Source organism: Mauremys mutica, chromosome 14 (assembly GCF_020497125.1).
Source record: "Mauremys mutica isolate MM-2020 ecotype Southern chromosome 14, ASM2049712v1, whole genome shotgun sequence".
Classification (NCBI taxonomy): Eukaryota; Metazoa; Chordata; order Testudines; family Geoemydidae; genus Mauremys; species Mauremys mutica.
In genome coordinates, this window is record NC_059085.1 from 46,696,838 (window position 1) to 46,715,179 (window position 18,342).

At 48.6% G+C, this 18,342-nt stretch overlaps 1 protein-coding gene across 2 annotated transcripts; it reads left to right on the forward strand.

Annotated features, from left to right (window-relative positions):
- The first annotated feature begins 1,318 nt into the window (after positions 1-1,318).
- Positions 1,319-17,944, forward strand: LOC123349627 (carbohydrate sulfotransferase 5-like). 2 transcript variants are annotated; one of them, XM_044987836.1, is made up of 2 exons: positions 1,319-1,792; positions 15,351-17,944. In XM_044987836.1, the coding sequence occupies exons 1-2, from the start codon at positions 1,664-1,666 to the stop codon at positions 16,557-16,559; spliced, it is 1,338 nt and encodes a 445-aa protein (XP_044843771.1). In that variant the 5' UTR covers positions 1,319-1,663; the 3' UTR covers positions 16,560-17,944. The 2 variants fall into 2 exon arrangements, with proteins under 2 accessions (XP_044843771.1, XP_044843770.1); XM_044987835.1 differs by lacking the exon at positions 1,319-1,792 and adding an exon at positions 14,082-14,353.
- The last annotated feature ends 398 nt before the right edge of the window (positions 17,945-18,342 follow it).

Sequence of the window (18,342 nt, forward strand, 5' to 3'; positions counted from 1 at the left end):
TTACAAGAAATGGGAAGTAAATGAAGATAAAGTGAGGTACTTTGATTGGGGCAGAGGTGTGGGGTGCAAGTGACTGACCCCCCCCCACTGGCAGCGGCTCTTAAGTGGTGGGGACCGCCTGGGGTCTCTGCATGCCCTTGCCAGCAGGCACCACCCCTGCAGCTCCCACTGGCTGCACTTCCCAGCCAATGGGAGCTGCGGAGTTGGCGCTCGGGCCAGGGGCAATCCACGGAGACACCCCCCCACCCTGGCAGGAGCAGCACACCACAGTTTTTGCCGCCCTAGGCGGCAGTGCTCCTCCTCTGAGCATTTGGCTGCAGGGGTCCTTCCACTCCGCATCTTCAGGGCACTTCAGCGGCGGGTCCCGGAGCGAGTGACGGACCCGCCACCGAATTTCTGCCAAAGACCTGGAGCGGAAGGACCCCCTTGCCGCTGAATTTCCGCCAAGGGAGGCAAAATGCCGCCCCCCAAATCCTGCCACCCTAGGTGACCGCCGGCCCTGCCCCCCAGGGCCACAGGGACATGCCGTCCGCTTACAGGAGCAGCGCAGAGGAAGGGAGGCAGAGCAGGCAGGGAGACGCCCTAGCCCTGCTGCTGGCATGTCTCTGTGCGCCCCTTGGGGGAGGGTGGCAGTGGGTCTCCATGAGCTGCTCAAGGTGGGGGCAGTGCATGGACCTGCCTCCCCTGGCCAGGGACACGTAGAGACGTGCCAGCAGCTGACCCTTTCCAGGAGTCGTGCGGGGCCACTGTCCATGGCATGCAGGAAGTCTGCTTGCCTGAACCCTGCTGTGCCACTGGCCGGGCTGAGGGGCAGATTGTCAGATGAGATTTGTCCTGCATTTTGGGGGCCCTGTGCCACCATATGGTTCGTTTCATGGTAAATCCGCTCCTGTCCCCAGGAGCACCACTGGAAGAACCTGGTTCCTCCTGCATCATGCCCTGTAGGTGTGGGATAAGATCCTCCAGGAATTCCAACAGTGCGTGTCCACCCCATGTTGGAATTGCCCTCACACAGCCCTCCTCCAGCCTGGCTCCTTCCCTTACCCCCAGCCTGCCCTATGGCTCCCCCCAGCCCCGCTCCTTCCCAATCTCCCTCCTGCCCCGCTCCTCACCCCAGCCCCGCTCCTTCCCCACAGCCTGCCCTATGGCTCCCCCCAGCCCCGCTCCATCCCAATCTCCCTCCTGCCCTATGGCTCCCCCCAGCCCCGCTCCTTCCCAATCTCCCTCCTGCCCCGCGACTCACCCCAGCCCCGATCCTTCCCCACAGCCTGCCCTATGGCTCTCCCCAGCCCCGCTCCTTCCCAATCTCCCTCCTGCCCTGCGACTCACCCCAGCCCCGATCCTTCCCCACAGCCTGCCCTATGGCTCTCCCCAGCCCCGCTCCTTCCCAATCTCCCTCCTGCCCTATAGCTCCCCCCAGCCCCGCTCCTTCCCTCCCTCCTTCCCTCCCTCACAGCCTGCCCTATGGCTCCCCTCAGCCCCTTCTTCCCACACTCCCTCCCGCCGCCTGCCCCGCTCCGGAGCCGTTTGTCGCGTTCACACATAAAGAATCAGGACACGCTCGTCGGCGGCCAAGCTGGCGCGGACGGGAGGGGCCGAGCGACCCCCCTCACCGCCCCCGCCCGTCTGACTTCCCGGGACCCCCGCTCCCGCTCCACGGGGGATGCTGCCTGCGGACCGGCCCCTTCCCGGCTCCTCCCGCCGCGCGGGGGCTCGGCCACGTCTGAAAGCGGCTCATTGTCTGCGCGTCCAGCTCGGCGGCGTCTCCAGCGAGCGGGGGAAGCGGCTGCAGGTACCGGCTGGGCTTGGCGGGGGTCGCTACGTGGGAAGTTCGCTGGTTCCTAGGTGGGAGCTGGCCGCGCGCTCCCTGTATTCGAGCCCCCCTGGTTCTTTTCTGGGCTCGCCCCTTGGCCAGTCCACCCCCCTGGCGAGACCCGCCTGACTCTCCCGGAGCTCGGCTCCCCTGCCGGGCGGGGCAGTAGGACTGGCCCCCAGGGAGCCGCCACCCCTTCTCTCCCCAGCAGCAAGTCCCAGCTCCAACCCGCCCACTGGCACTTGGGGGCAAAGGGGAGCGGAGAGGACGGGCTGGGGGTCAGGGCTCCCGGGGCTTGTTCCTGTTTCTCCATGAAGCCTTGTTGTAGCTCTGTGGGCCGCAGGATGTTGGAGAGACAAGGTGGGTGAGGGAATGTGTTGGATTGGACCAGCTTCTGTATGGGGAGAGACCAGCTTTCTAGCTCTTCCTCGGGTCTCCGTGTGACTTGAGGCAACTTGCTTGTGCCTTGATTCGCGGTCTGTAAAATGGGGATAACGATCCTGTCCTAGTTTGTCCTGGGGGTTGTGAGGCTAAATCGATTGTCTGACATGCTTTGTGGTCCTCAGGAGTGAGGTGCTGTGAAGTGCCAAGTATAACAGTAGTGCTGACAGGACCAGCTAGTATACCTTGGAGTAAGATGGGTCTCTGCTAGGAAGCTTGGAGGAGGCTTTTTTAAAATAATTGAAGCGCAATTACTGCCTGTGATTTATTTACAAATTCTAATGAGAAAATGATGGGAATGAAATTAAAAACTGACAGAGATGGGAAGCACTGGTGGTTTGGCACCGCTGCCTAAACTGTAGCAAAACACCATGTAGGAACTCTCTTACTGAAATCTGAACTGGTACGGGCACTCCTTCACGCTTCCAATAAAGCAGATTGACTCTTGTCTGCTTTCTGCCTCTATTGCTATTCACAATCTTTCTCAAACCCTTACCATAGCCAAAGGAGCAATTTCCCCAAACTCATGCCAAACATTTGCTGGTTATCAGCACTGGGCTCCCCACTACCAGTGCTGACTCCACCCACTCCCCCCCTTGCCTCCAGCCGGTCCGGTGCTGGTAGGGTTGGGATAAGCAGCAGGGCTTCCGGGCCGTGCCTCAGTCCAGTGTCCCTCCAGCCAGGGCTCCCACCTCCAGAACCAGCCAGGACCCGGGAGGGCAGAGCTGGGGGACTGCCCCGGCAGGAGGCTGAGGAGCTGGGGCAGGGTAGCCCCAGAGGGAGCAGAGCCTTGGAGAGCAGGACATGGGCCCCGCATGGCAGCACCCCGCCCTCTATGTCCTCGCTGCTGCTGCTTCTGGCCACCCTGCCGCAGTCCCTGGGCGGCTTGGGCCACTTCGCCCAGCCACGGCTGTGGCACTGGGGGGCAGTTGCCCTGCGGCACCTGCAGGCGGTGCTGTGTGCCCCGCGGGGCGGCCCCAGCCTGAGTGTCCCCTGCTCGGAGCCTGCCCGGCCCAGCCACAAGGTGTGGGCGCTGCTCCCCCGTGGCGCAAATCGCAGCAGCCCCAGGGCAGCCCTGCGCACAACGTGCTGCTGCTGCCATGGCCAGCTCTAGGCCTTTGCTGCCCAAAACAAAACAAAAAAGATGGCCGGAATGCTGCCCCGAAAATGTGCTGCCCCAAGCACGTGCTTGGTTTGCTGGTGCCTAGAGCCGGCCCTGCTGGTTATGCCCACCTGTACCCAGGGAGTCAGCATGGTCTAGTTCAGTGGTCCCCAAACTTTTTCTGTCATGCCTCCTTAACTGTTATTGAATTTGTCTCTCCCTCCCCCGGGGCCGTGGTTGGGGGATAGGGCCACGGCCAGAGGCCAAAACCAAGGCTGGGGCTGTGGTCAGGACCTGAGGCCGTGGCTAGGAGCGGAGCTGTGACCGGGAGCCGGCCCCCAGGAGCCCCAGACAGATTCCATTACGGGTAAGGGGAGGACATGACCGAAAAAGTTTGGGGATGTGAGCAGTGGGTACAATAGGCAGGTAGGAATGCTAGAACAATTTTTGTAGTGGGGGTGCTGAGAGCCATTGAATCAATCCGTAAAAACTGCATATAATGGAAACCACTCCAAGCCAGGGGGTGCTGCACCACCCCTTGTTCCAGCACCTATGAGGCCGGGGGAGGCTAAGCCTCCTCTAAGCCAAGCCCTGGCCCTGCCATGCTCTGCCCTCTCCCCCAAGCTGGCGTCCAAGCTCAGCTCCGGCCAGAGGCCAATGGTTCTGCACTGGGGCTGGCTCTGGGAGTGGCCGGTGGGTTGGTGTTGGTGCCGATGCTGGGAGTGGCCGGTTGGCTGGTACTGATGTTGGGGGCAGCCCGCACGCTGATGCTCAACACGGGGTGGCCTGGGGCAGTTCAGCCAGGGATCTTCCAGCTGTGTGTGGGGGGGTGCACTTGGGGCTCTGGCGGATGGGGGAGCCGGGTGGGGCCTTGGGCACAAGAGGTGAGTCTGCATGGCTAGCCTCCCCGAAAGCAGACAAGAGTCAATCTGCTTTATTGGAAGCCGGTGCCTGTTCAGATTTTAGTGGGGCTGAAGCTGGGGCTGGGGCAGAGTGGAGCTGGGGGCACAGCAAGGGTGGCAATTCCTCCCCCCAGGCCCCACCCCCCCAAACATTCCTCTGCACCCCTCTCAGCGGGGCATGCCCCACACTTTGGAGGACTACTAGTTTAGTTGTTGGAGCACTAGATTGAGACTCAGGAGACCTGGCTTCCATTCCTGCTCTGCCACTGACCTGTTGTGGAAACACGGGTGAGTCACTTCATCTCTCTGTCCGTTTGTTTCCCTTCCCACCTTGTGTCTGTAAAACATTCTATATAGATTGTAAACTCTTTGGGACAGGGATTGTTTTACAATGTGTTTGTATAGTGACTGGTACAACTGAGAGTGGAACCTGTAGATATTACCACCCCTTTGCTAGCCACCAGTAGCAGATGTTGGGGACCTACAGGCAGGGGCAGCTTCAGGCAGCAACGCAGCAAGCACGTGCCTAGGGCGGCAAGCCGGGGGGGGACCAGCATGCTGGTCGCTGGGAGGGTGGCAGGCAGGCAGGAGGCTTTCAGCGGCGCGCCTGCGGGAGGTCCACCCCAGGCCCGCGGCTTTGGCGGCAATTCGGCGGCGAGGATGCTGATGGCATGGCACTGGTGGACCTCTCCTGCAGGCATTCCGCTGAATCCACGTGACCAGCGGACCGCCTGCAGGCACACTGCCGAAAGCTGCCTGCCTGCCTTGCTTGGGGCGGCAAAAAACATAGAGCCGCCCCTGCCTACAAGAAGGTTAGCCTCTTGTTGGAGGAGAAATCAGTGATGTGAACTTGTACACAAAAATATACACCAGTCCTTGAGCACAGTGTTCACATATGGCATGCATGAAAATCCTGCTTTCAGAAATCTCATCACAAACTTTAATGCCTGGTTCCCAGGAAACAACTCTATCAAAAAAAAAATAACTCTAGGTAAAGAGATTAGCATGAATTTCTCCTGCTGTTTGAAAAAGCTCTCCCAAAAGAAATTGCATCACAAAACTAACAACATTGCACCATTTCTTCAAAGACTGTATGCTATTTCTGTGCAAAGAAAAAGAAATTGTAAGAACTCGTGTAACAGTACCATCTGGTGAATCCTGGCATATCAGTATAAATAAACAGTAAGTATTGTAAAAATCTTTATATTCAGATAATACGTGATGGTTCTTGAGAGAGCCCCACTTTACTTTGCTACAACTTGTGAAAGAGTTTAGAAAATTATCAAGTTACACAATTAATATGGAGATAGATTTAATGTCACCTGAAAATAGCATGACTGGGGAATGCAGCTGAAAATAGTACAAACATGTTTAAATACCAAGGAATACATATAAATACCAGTAACATCCCAAGACCAATTAAGATAGCTGCACCACTAAGAGTATGTCCACACAACAGCTGGGAGGTATAGTTCCCACCTCAGGGGGAACTATACCTTGTATACAGGTAGATGTATACAAGCTAGCTCTGCTCAAGCTAGTGAGCAGTGTGGCTGTGATGGCACGGGCAGCGGCTCAGGCTAGCCAACTGAGTACTTGTACCTGAGATGGAGTTGTACTTAGGTGGTGAGCTTAAGATGCTGTCTGTGCTGTCACAGCCACACTGATATTTTTAGCTCATTAGCTTGAGCAGAATTAGCAAGTGTACATCCCCCCAAGTGAGGAATTACCCCCACCTGTGATGCAAATGTATCCTTTGAAAGGAAATCCAGTGAAATGGATTTGTGGTTGGTTTATGATTTGAAAAATGAGAATTTATATAATTTACAAAGTGGTATGGTTATTTCCATAACTTTTTGAAGGTGTTGGGTATATATGTGTATTCCTGGAATTGGTCCCTCCCGCAAAATAATAGGAGACAAATCTAATGTATTGAAAATGTCTGCTCTACTGAGGTTCTTATTTTTATTTCATGTGCTTCCTTGCAATTTATATCATACTTTGGAACAGAGAAAAAAATCTCTAATCTAATCTCCTTCATTATACTAATTTCAGTTGTAATTTGTAACAAACGTTTCAGAAAGAAGTATATATATATTTTTAAAATTCACAATGCCTCTTTAATCGCCACAATAATATATAAAACAAAAGGAGTCTGGGAGGAAGACATGGCAGACATGTGAATTACAAAACTAACTACTGACACTAAGTAAAAGGTTTTATACTTATATATTTTACATTTCATATGTGTAAAACTGAACAAAATAGTTTGGGTGTCTATATCAGCAGATGTGTATGTGGAAGTTCATAGGAGAGTTAAGGCTGAGAGTCACTTAATCTTTAAAAGATGACAGTTATAAGGCCTCTAAAATGATGACTGTGGTTGTCTTGAAGTTTTCTGTGCTTCATGGAGTTACAGGATAGGATTGGGGGTCCAAATTTGGGGTCATCTGTGTGCAAGGGGTTCTCAGGATGCAGCCTCCCCTCCTAAAATTCAGCTGTTCATATAATCACTTTGTTCTTCTAAATTTTTTTTGCGCACATCTGGGGCTCAAACTATGGCTCTAATCCTCCCTAAATTGATTTCACTGGTTGGGATTTATCTCAGCTAGTGCATACTTCCCCTTTGGGGAGCAATATTGAAAAAGTGACTAAAGATCAAGTTTAGAACTTCAGGTCAGCGTGAGCTAAACTGACAGATCGAAGAGTGAAATGCAGATTGGGTCATTAGCCATATGGTTTTCACACAGTCTGCTGTCACAGCAGTAGGATGTCTCAGGCCTGGTTTACACTACAGAGTTAGGTTGACACAAGACAGCTTACATCAACCTAACTCTCTAAGCATCTACACTAACGTGTTGCTCCTGCCGATGTAATTCGCTCACTACACCAACTTAATAACTCCACCTCCATGAGAGGTGTAGCACTTAAGTCAACATAGTTGGGTCGATGCCGTGTCAGCGTAGGTACTGCGTTACTTACGTCAACTTTAGTGGCCTCCACAATGGTGGAGGTGTCCCACAATGCCCCACCATGACTGCTCTGGTCACTGATTTGATCTCTGCTGCCAAGTGGACAGGTACACTCCCCTCCCCTTTTTATGGCCCCGCAAATTTTTGAAATTCCATTTCCTGTTTGCTCGGTGTGGAGAGCTCACCTAGCAACTGCCCAGCTGAGCATGCTAACTACATGCTGCAGACACGCTCCTGCCTGGAGTACACAGGAGGTGGTGGATCTTCTGGGTCTGTGGAGAGAAGGGGCTGTGCAGACACAGCTCTGATTCAGTCATAGAGACATTGATATGTACGAGCAGATCGCTTGGGGCATGGGGGAGAAGGGCTACAAGAGGGACTTGCAGCAGTGCTTCATGAAAGCCAAGGAGCTGTGGCAGGCATGCCAGTAGGCAAGGAAGGCTAGTGGTCACTTTGGTGCGGAGCCACATACATGCTGCTTTTACAAAGGATTGCACGGCAGAGATCCCACCACCACCCTCAAGAGCCCCATGGATACTTCGGAGGAGTCAGTCACAGGCCCCCGGAGTGAACAGTGAGAGGAGGTGTTGAGCGGGAAGAGAGGAAGAGGAGTATGGGGGACAGATGACTGGGGGATTCAGTGGCGCAGTGAGCCAGGACCTGTTTCTGACTCCAGAGCACTCGAGCCAGTCCCTACAGTCCAGCACGGGTGAGCCTGATGCAGAGGAAGGAACCTCTAGTTTAAAGTATGTAGTTTGCTTTGATATTTCAGGGACACATCTGTTCGTTTATTCTTTTTTAATTATGCTAGTAGAGGTAGTGAAATAACCAATAGACGTAGAGTTGCTATCTGCTTCTCATTCTCCTGTACAGTTAGACAGAGGGGCCCCTGCAGAACAGTTTGTTTATGTGCACCAGGAAGTCCCATGAATCCTCCATAGAGATTTCAAGGAAACTTTCCTGAAGGTAGTCTGCAATCTTCTGCCTAAGGTTTCTAGGGAAGGCTGCCTTATTTCTTCTGTCCCACGCCACTCAGCAATTATTTTAGCAGGCACCATTGCAGCACACAGGCTAGCAGCATGCGGACGCGGTCTGCAGCCGGACGCGTGCAGGAGCTGTTCCTTTTCAGTCTCCGTTACCCTTAATAGTGAGATATCAGCTAAAATCAGCACTGCCTATGGAAAACGATGCCAGTATTCAGTTCAGTTGCCCTATCCCCATATACTCATGCCCCCTCACCCCGCTTATTGTCCCAACTCACCTTGAATTGTTTCTTTTTATGTCTCACCACAAGCTAGCCTGCAAGGAATCATCATGTAATACTGCAGGAGCAGGCACACTGTGCTTGCAACGCTCATCACAATAATGCAGAGCTGTGGCAGATCCATGCTTCTTACAGAGATGGTGGACAGTTTTGCTGGGCTTTTGAAAAGCGGTGTGAAACATTATGGGATGCGACTAAAATTATGGGATGGAGAAAACTGCTTCATGGGATGTTGAAACCATGTTCCCAGTCACCCCTGTATGACTCGTTTTTCCACATGAGGCATTGCAAACCCTTCCCAAAATAGCCTGAGTTAGATCATGGCGAGTTGCACAGTGGGATAGTTGCCCACAGTGCACTGCTGTCTGCATCAATTCAAGCACTGCTAGTGAGGATGCGCACCACTGACACAAGGAGCGTAGTATGGATATGCAAAAGTGATTTAATTACTGTCAACATAACTTAGGTAGACTTAATTTTGTAGTGTAGACTTGCCCTCAGTGTTGTAATTAAACCTGAGGTAAACCCATATATGACACACTGATTTTCAGCCACTCTTGGCTGCTTTCAGCAAATGTATGTTGTGAACATGGCTGTCTGCCTGCATTCTGCAGGGATTCCTTTTGGAAGTTTAGCCTTGAGACCAAAATTTCTGATGTAAGAGAGAGATGTTTTAAAGTGGTCTTAAAATCCACAAACAGACTCTGGCCTAGTCTATACTACAGAGTCAAGTTGATGCAAGGCAGCTTACATTAAACTAACTATGGAAGTGTCACCACATAAATGTTGCTCTTGCCAACGTAACCATCTCACTACGCGGACTTAATAAATCCACCTCCATGAGCAGCATAGAGTCAAGGTCGATGTAGTTAGGTCGACGCACAGTAGTCACTTACATCGACTGTTACAGCCTTTCAGGAGCCAACCTACAATGGCCCACACTGACAATACTATCAATACAAGTGCTCCGGATGACGCACACTGCCAACATAAGGAGCAAAGTGGAGATGTGCACAAGTGATGTAGTTACTGCAGTGGCTGTATGCTGACATAAGTTAGGTCGACTTCATTTTGTAGTGTAGACATGGCCTCAGGTTTTGCTTTAGAAGTACTGTCAAAGAAATTAGTTTTAATTAAATAGAGGGAAGAAGAAAGAGTTTTATAGTAATGTGCTCCTCAGCCATTTCTGGAACAATTGAATTGAATGGCATCAAAGGAAAGCCATCTTTTGATTAAGGGGTCCCTGATATGCATGCACCCTGACATCAGTTGCTCATAACATTTTTAGATTCTTTCAACTTTTTTGGTGCACAGTGAAGGAATGGGGTGGGCAGTCAGAGGAGGGAGGAGGAATATGGAGGTGTGTTCAAGCAGTGCAGAATGTGTGAGGGCTGGGAGGTAAATGCTGCTCCTTTGCCAACCTTCGTCCCTTAATGCTGTTTCCTGGCACAGCTATTAAGCAGCCAGTACATGGCTAGACAACAACCATTATTAGTGCAAGGGATCGTTCAAACCCTAATTTTTTGAAAAGTCAGTCCAGTGACTAGAGCTTTGATGAAAAATTGGGTTTCCCCCCAAAATTGGGTTTCCCTCTGTCTGGGCGCTCAGCAGCGCTGACAGAGCGGAGCCGTAAAGGGGAAGTTGAGTATTTTTCCATTCAGTGACATATGGGAGGGAGGAAGAAGAGAAGTGGAGTCATCTTTGCCCTCCCTCCATGTCTTCCCTACAGATATCCCCATCCTCCACAATTCTTCCTTATGGCTGCTCTACCAGGCCCAGGGAGGGGGTTTAGGGGTTCCCAGAACTCCCCACCTTCTCTCTGCTGTCTCCAGCAGTAAAGATGGGTCTCTAGGCTTTCTTCTCCTCACCCTCTTCATTCTGCTGCTTCTAGGAGGAAAGAGGAAGTCAGAATACTGCAAAGGAGTGAGAAGAAGAAAGGGGTCAGAGCTGTGTAGTGGGGGGATACAGGGGAGACTTTAGCTCTGCCCCCTCCAAATCTGCTCACATCCATAACCCCCATTTCTGTCCCACCCCCATTTCTGTCGACTGGTGAGATTGGGATGAGGACCTGGGAATGAACGTGTCTTTGCTTCAGAATTTACTAAAAATGTTAATTCTAACTAAATGCTTAACACAGTATTAACAACAAGAGGGAAAGGAACACAAACCAGAATAGGGAAAGACCAGGTTAAAGAATATTTAGATAAGCTAGATGTATTCAAGTCAGCAGGACCTGATGAAATTTACCCAAGGGTACTTAAAGACTAGCCAAACCAATCTCTGTACCACTGGCAATTATCTTTGAGATCTCATGGAGGCCAGGTAAAGTCCCAGACGACTGGGCTCAACAGGTAGTGATCAATGGCTCCATGTCTAGTTGGCAGCCGGTTTCAATTGGAGTGCCCCAAGGGTCGGTTTTGTTCAATATCTTCATTAATGATCTGGAGGATGGCGTGGACTGCACTCTCAGCAAGTTTGCAGATGACACGAAACTTGGAGGAGTGGTAGATACGCTGGAGGGTACGGATAGGATACAGAGAGAGCTAGACATATTAGAGGACTGGGCCAAAAGAAACCTGATGAGGTTCAACAAGGACAAGTGCAGAGTCCTGCACTTAGGACGGAAGAATCCCGTTCACTGTTACAGACTAGGGACCGAATGGCTAGGAAGCAATTCTGCAGAAAAGGACCTAGGGGTTACACTGGACCAGAAGCTGGATATGAGTCAACAGTGTGCCCTTGTTGCCAAGAAGGCTAATGGCATTTTGGGCTGTATAAGTAGGGGCATTGCCAGTAGATCGGGGGATGTGATCATTCCCCTCTATTTGACATTGGTGAGGCCTCATCTGGAGTACTGTGTTCAGTTTTGGGCCCCACACTACAAGAAGGATGTGGAAAAATTGGAAAGAGTCCAGCGGAGGGCAACAAAATGATTAGAGGGCTGGAGAACATGACTTATGAGGAGAGGCTGAGGGAACTGGGATTGTTTAGTCTGCAGAAGAGAAGAATGAGGGGGGATTTGATAGCTGCTTTCAACTACCTGAAAGGGGGTTCCAAAGAGGATGGATCTAGACTGTTCTCAGTGGTACCTGATGTCAGAACAAGGAGTAATGGTCTCAAGTTGCAGTGGGGGAGGTTTAGGTTGGATATTAGGAAAAACTTTTTCACTCAGAGAGTGGTGAATCACTGGTATGGGTTACCTAGGGAGGCGGTGGAATCTCCTTCCTTAGAGGTTTTTAAGGTCAGGCTTGACAAAGCCCTGGCTGGGATGATTTAGTTGGGAATTGGTCCTGCTTTGAGCAGGGGGTTGGACTAGATGACCTTCTGAGGTCCCTTCCAACCCTGATATTCTATTATTCTATGACTGTGGAAGCTGGCTACTCCAGACTGCTACTGATTGGTCGCTAACCAATTCGGAATGAGAAAGTTGACCATTGGACTTGTGTTGATGGAAGTGCAGGGCCATTAATGCATCCTGCTCCAAAAGACCATGACTCTGGGCACTAATATTTGTTGCTGTGCTGGGGAGTGCAGTGCTTGTAATGCTAGGAGGTGATTGTGATTGGTGCAGATGATGCAATATGAAGGTTTAACATAATTGTCTGTTGCTTTGCAGGGCTTAGCTTTCAATTAATAGAATAAAGATTGCTTTCAAACCAACACAATTCTTTTATTAAAAAACAAGAACTGGAGGAGAAAGTCAAACAAAAAAACCCATCAGCAGTGAGGGGGATGGGGGGAAGGGGAGGTCCTAAAAGGAGGTGGGGTCCCAGGATGGCTAAAGATTTGTGTATGTCCAGGGATCATATCCAACCTTCTCCTTTGGAGTACGATGCAGTGGGTACTGTACTTCAGCAGGGCCAAACTCCAGAGGAATGGGTGTTGAGTAGTGGGAGTCTGCAGTACTGGACTGTAACTGGGGAGGAATGGAATGCTTTGGGCAGGGGCGGCTCCATTCACTAGCACACCAAGCTTGGTTTGCAGTGCTAATACCGCCTGGAGCATGTCCGCTTGGCACTCCATAATGTTTAAGAGCTGCTCCGTGGCTTCATTCTCGCGTGCTGCATTCTCCTTTCTGTTCCTCTTCTTGCTGTCCCACCACTCCTTCAACTCCTGTTTCTCAGCTCCGGAGTGCATCATAACATCACGCAGAAAGTCCTTAGTTCTTCGTGGCCATTTTCTAATTCTGCGCAGCTGTTCAGCCGCCAGTAACAAAGAGGGAGGCTGGGCTCCCAAGGTCATCTCTGTGAAGTTTAAATGCAGCATTTTACAGAAGCACTATTGTTTGCAACACACAGAACACTGATTCAGTGATTTAAAGCACAGCCAGTATTCACACACCTGTCACTAACTGGCTGACCCCAGGCAAGCACACATGAGCCACAAGACCCCCAAAATGGTTAATAGCCGCAGGAGCAGGGTAAATCATTATTCCTGGACTCTGCTGTACACTTGGCATGTGGCTTTTGGGGAGAGCCAGCACTGTAGGGGCAGCCTGATAATCATTCCTGTCCCCACATTTTCCACAGGATGTGATCATTATGGAAGATATCTTGCGCTGAGGGTGAGCAGGGAATCAAGGAAGGGTCTTCTCCAAGACTGCGGCTTCTGCCCTGGCCATTATGTGACTTGCTTGTGTGCAGCAATGGTCCTCTTCCCCTCTCCCCTCCCAGTGACAGCACAGTGCTGCGGGAAAGATACTGTTAATGGGGCAAGAAACAAAGCAGCTCTGCCAAAGAACCTGCGGCAGCGGATTGCCCAGTATCTCCATGAGATTTTCCTGGAGATCTCTGAGGCAGTTTCCTGTGAAGTGAGGGAGTCAATCAACAGCCTGTTCCACCACTTAGACTAGGCATGTGGTGAGAGACCAGCCTGCTTTCTGCAACCCTCCTGCCCCCAACAACTCACTTCAGCAATTCCCAGCCTCCTCTCCTGTTTGAACTTGGTCAACATCTAACAGCTGTGACTGGCTAGTCTTCTCTGGGGTAGAAAAGAGATCCTGGCTGCATGAATCTCTGACCTCTAAGTCATCCACTGCCTCTGGGTCCCCGTCGACATCCTCGTCCAAGATTTCCTTCTTCTGGCTTGGTCCACTCTCAACTGGCACACGAGCCACTGAAGTATCCACCGTGGTCTTCGCAGTGGAGGTGGGGTCACTGCCGAGTATCACATCCAGCTCTTTGTAGAACCAGCAGCTCGTGGGCACAGCACCGGAACGGTGGTTTGCCTCCCGTGCTTTGTGGTAGGCATTCCACAGCTCCTTCACTTTTACCCTACGTTGCAATGTGTCCCAGTCATGGCCCCTTTCTATCATGCATCGTGAAATTTGTCTGTAGGTATCATAATTCCTACGGCTGGAGCGCAGCTGGCACTGGACAGCCTCCTCTCCCAAATGCTGATGAGGTCCAGCAGCTTGACATTGCTCCAAGTGGAGGATTGCCTGGTGCGTGGAGCAGGCATGGCCACCTGGAAAGATGCGCTGAGACCACTGCATGCATCACTGAGTAAACAGAAAGGGGACTTTCAAAATTCCAAAGGAATTTACAGGGTGGGCTGATGGTTGGTCACCTGAGGGCAGGGCTGTAGAGTTCAAACCGATGACCAGAGAGGTGAGAACAGGCATTGTTGGACACCTCCCAGAGGCCAATTGCAGCACTGTAATCGACCATGGTGTCTACACTTGTACCGCAGCACTGCACCCCCAGTGCAGAAAGCTGCATGCCTCTCGTTGGCTCAGCAAGACAGGTAGACTTAGCGGTATCTCAGCATATCAGGTGGCTTCCCAAGGGGTCCAACCCGTCACACTCCCATCATGAGACTGGCTTCCTTAAATGCAGGATCAGAGTAGTCAGTGCTGAGGTAAGTCTGTTACAGTGTTCCTATATGCTCTGTTTTCTTTGTATAATTGCATCTCTGCTCCTCCAATTCAGCAACTCTGGCATCAAGATGTTGTATTTGGGCTCTGTGGGCCATGAGCTTCTCCATGGGTGTCATTGTAATCACTGTATACAGTGTGTACTTTGTGCAGTAAACTGGGTTGCCCTCATGCTGCCTAAACTCTTACGACCTCAGTTGGTTGTTATGCTGGTGATTTTACTCTATGGCTGGGCACTAGGTTGATGACCTATGTTTCAGACATATGTGAGAACGTCCAAAATTACAATGGATAGGAACATTTTTAAGGGATAAAAAACTTCGTACTTCAGGACATAAACAGAACTGTAACTGATAGGGTTAGGAAGCAAACTTCTCCTTTGGCAACATTTCCCAAACTTTTGATAGCTGAGTCCTATTTCAAATAAATTAAACCAATTGCTTCCCTACCCCGCTCCATTCAGCCTCACCATGTGTTGTTAAAGTCCCATCCAACTTAATTTAGACATCTTCTATGCTCTCCACCATCTATTGGGGCACATTGCCATTCCATCATTGTGCATTACAGGGTTTCTTGCACCTTTCTCTGAAGCATCTGGTTCTGGCCACTGTTTGAGAGAGCATACTGACTAGGTCTGAACTAGTGTGTTAATTCCTGTATTATCTTATTTACTTTCATATACTAACAGTTGAACAACTTACTCTCTGCAGCACCAGATACCCACTCCAAACTTCCTTCTACTCTGTGCTCAATCTTGCACTGCCTTTTTCCCATTCCATTTACTACCTTTCTCAGCTCTCTTGCCAATAGACTCACTCTGCAGTCTCCATAAGTCAGAAACAAGTTATATCCAACATAGCACATAAATACAAAAAAGAAAAGTATTTACATTACAGTAGTCTGTCTGCTGTGAGTTGTATCGTTATTATGCCACTGCAGTAGTTACCAAATACTAAACAGCTTTTTCCTCTCCCTTTTCAGTGTATTAGTTGCTTTCCTTCAGCCAGTATGGTGAGACTTCGGATTTCCAGCACCATTGTTGTAGTTTTCCTTATGATTCAGACTGGATTCTTACTGTTTATGTATGCTCGACGTAGCAGCTTCATGCCTCAGTCTGAAGAGAAACCATCTCGGGTGCACATCCTTATTCTCTCTTCCTGGAGGTCAGGATCTTCCTTCGTTGGCCAACTGTTTAGCCAACACCCTGATGTCTTCTACCTGATGGAACCTGCCTGGCATGTGTGGGTAACAATGTACCAGAACAGTGCCAAAGTCTTACATATGGCTGTTAGAGACCTAGTCAGGTCTGTCTTCAAGTGTGACATGTCTGTGTTTGATGCCTACATGCCTTGGAAGAGAAATTTGTCTGATCTGTTCCAATGGGCAGTGAGTCGGGCACTCTGTTCAGCTCCTGCCTGTGATTCCTTTCAACGCACTGACATTACCAATGAAATGGCCTGCAAGACCCTTTGTGGCAAGTACCCATTCAGCAAGGTGGAGGAAGCTTGCAAGACCTATAGCCACATTGTCCTCAAAGAAGTCCGGTTCTTTGATCTGACAGTTCTCTATCCCCTTCTCACTGACCTCTCCCTGAATCTCAAAATCATTCACTTGGTGCGTGATCCCAGAGCTGTTGCCAAGTCACGAGAACAATCAGTAAAAGCCTTAGCTCGTGACAATGGGATTGTTTTGAGCACCAATGGCTCTAAAGTGGAGGACAGCAAATATAAAGTAATGCAGGAAATTTGTAGAAGTCATGTCCAGATTTATGAAACAGCTACTCAAAAACCTCCAAGATTTCTAAAAGATCGCTATTTGATGATCCGTTTTGAAGATCTGGTACAAGATCCCTTATCAGAAATCAGAGACATGTATAAATTTGCAGATCTTAGACTGACCCCCAAACTTGAAAGCTGGATCTATAATATCACACATGGCCAGGGACCAGGAAAGAAAAGGGAAGCCTTCAAAATCACCTCCCGAGATGCAGTTAATGTTTCCCAGGCCTGGAGGAATATTCTTTCCTTCCATAAAATTAAGAAAGTACAAGAAGTCTGCAAAGGTGCTATAAATATGCTTGGCTATAAACTTCTGGATTCTGAGAAAGAGCAAAAAGATTTGTCATTGGATTTAGTGGTGCCAAGACGAAGAAACCAGTTCAGCTGGTCATCATTCAATCCGAAAAACTAAGACATATTACTTTGAGAGGGTTTTTTTGGAAATTGTATCTACTATGCAATGTGTAGGTAATATGAAAAGATTTGCTGTCAAATTTAATCCTAGTCCTAGCTGCTATTTTTTTCAAGTGATGTAAGTATATTTTTTTTCAGTTTCACACACTGGAGAATGTGAAACAAATGAGAAATGCAGCATGAGATTTGTCAGTTTGCAGACTTACAGCTGAGGTGAGCTGTTGTGAACACTGCATCTTGTAAATATTATAATTTAATATGTTAAACTATATGTCTTTCAAATGCGAATTAATGGGGATGGAAAATGTCTTTATTTATTGAGTAATACTTTAATTTTTAAACCTTGATTAAACTCAGGATAACATTTGATTAAACATTTTAAGGAAATCTCAACATCATCTCAGAAACAAATGCATGGAAATCAGGATTGCATAAATTCTCTCAGCTTTCTGCATTTTTTTTTTTAGTATCCCCTGATTTGTTATAGTCTTTTGTATTCTCCCCCCAACACCCTTCCAAGCTATTTTGCAGCTCTGTGTTTTTGAAAACTTGTCTGAATCTTTTTGTGTGTTTTTAATTTTCAATAGTGCAGTTCATCCTGGGAAATCCCAGAGAATTGGGGTTACTTCTAAAAATGACCTATCTTTGGGTCAGCTGTGAAATCCTGAATGATTTTGTTAATAGATTTACCTGTGCTCTGATCTGAATGGCAGAGTTCTCATCAGCTATTTGATCAAGGCACTGGAGTAGAGCTTTTTGCATTGGAGTATGGAATCTAAAAGCAGAAAATAGAAGTAGAAGATTAGAATGAGGGAATCATCGTGGTAATAGCCTGTTCAGAAGAACATAGTCATATGCTCTATAACTCCATGACCCACACAATAGGAACAGACCTGTATCTACAATCTGTGTAATTTTCAGCTTGTTTTAAATCAAATTCTAGTTGTAATACTGAAAAGTCAATTCTTAATGAAATTCACCACAACAAATATGTCTGCCTTTGAAGCTTGTGTGTTTATTTATACTTCCGTATGCAATTCTTTGACAGAAACAAATCTTGAAGCAGAATTAAAGACTAGTTTAAAACTCTTCATCTGAACAAAGGCATTACATCATCTAACATTTAATCAATTTTGGATACACAGTTAATATTAATTGAGGGAAATAAACTCTTAATTTTGGAAGTGGTTTGGGCAAAAATCTCAACTAAGTATATACTAGGGCTGTCAAACTATTAAAATTAATCTCAAGATTAAAAAATAATCATGATTAATCAAAGTTTTAATTGTTTAGTTAAACTGTAATAGAATACTATTTATTTAAATATTTTGGCTGTTTTTCTACATTTTCAAATATATTGGTTTCAGTTACAACACACAATGGGGAGGAGGGGTAGCTCAGTGGTTTGAGCATCAGCCTGCTAAACCCAGGATTGTGAGTTCAATCCTTGTAGGGCCACTTAGGGATCTGGGGTAAAAATCAGTACTTGGTCCTGCTAGTGAAGGCAGGGGGCTGGACTCAATGACCTTTCAAGGTCCCTTCCAGTTCTAGGAGATTGGTACATCTCCAATTATTAATATTTATTTATTATTATTTTATGCAAGATGGGTCATGTGAGCTGTCATTGGAAAAGTTATGATGTGCTGAATATGATTATCCTATTTGTATGCATGTATCATTTTGGTTCTGAAGTTATTAATATTGACTATGTATCTGTATTTCAAATGTAGTTACACCTCAGTAATACCCATTAGACAAGATGCTTTCAGTCTAGATAGCTG

What these genes read in the sequence shown, in the direction of transcription:
- LOC123349627 (XM_044987835.1), top strand. Translation starts at nt 14,162, where the DNA reads ATGGTGTCTACACTTGTACCGCAGCACTGCACCCCCAGTGCAGAAAGC. An exon ending in TCAGAGTAGTCAGTGCTGAG is followed by an intron (nt 14,354 to 15,350) that starts GTAAGTCTGTTA and finishes CTCCCTTTTCAG; the next exon opens with TGTATTAGTTGCTTTCCTTC.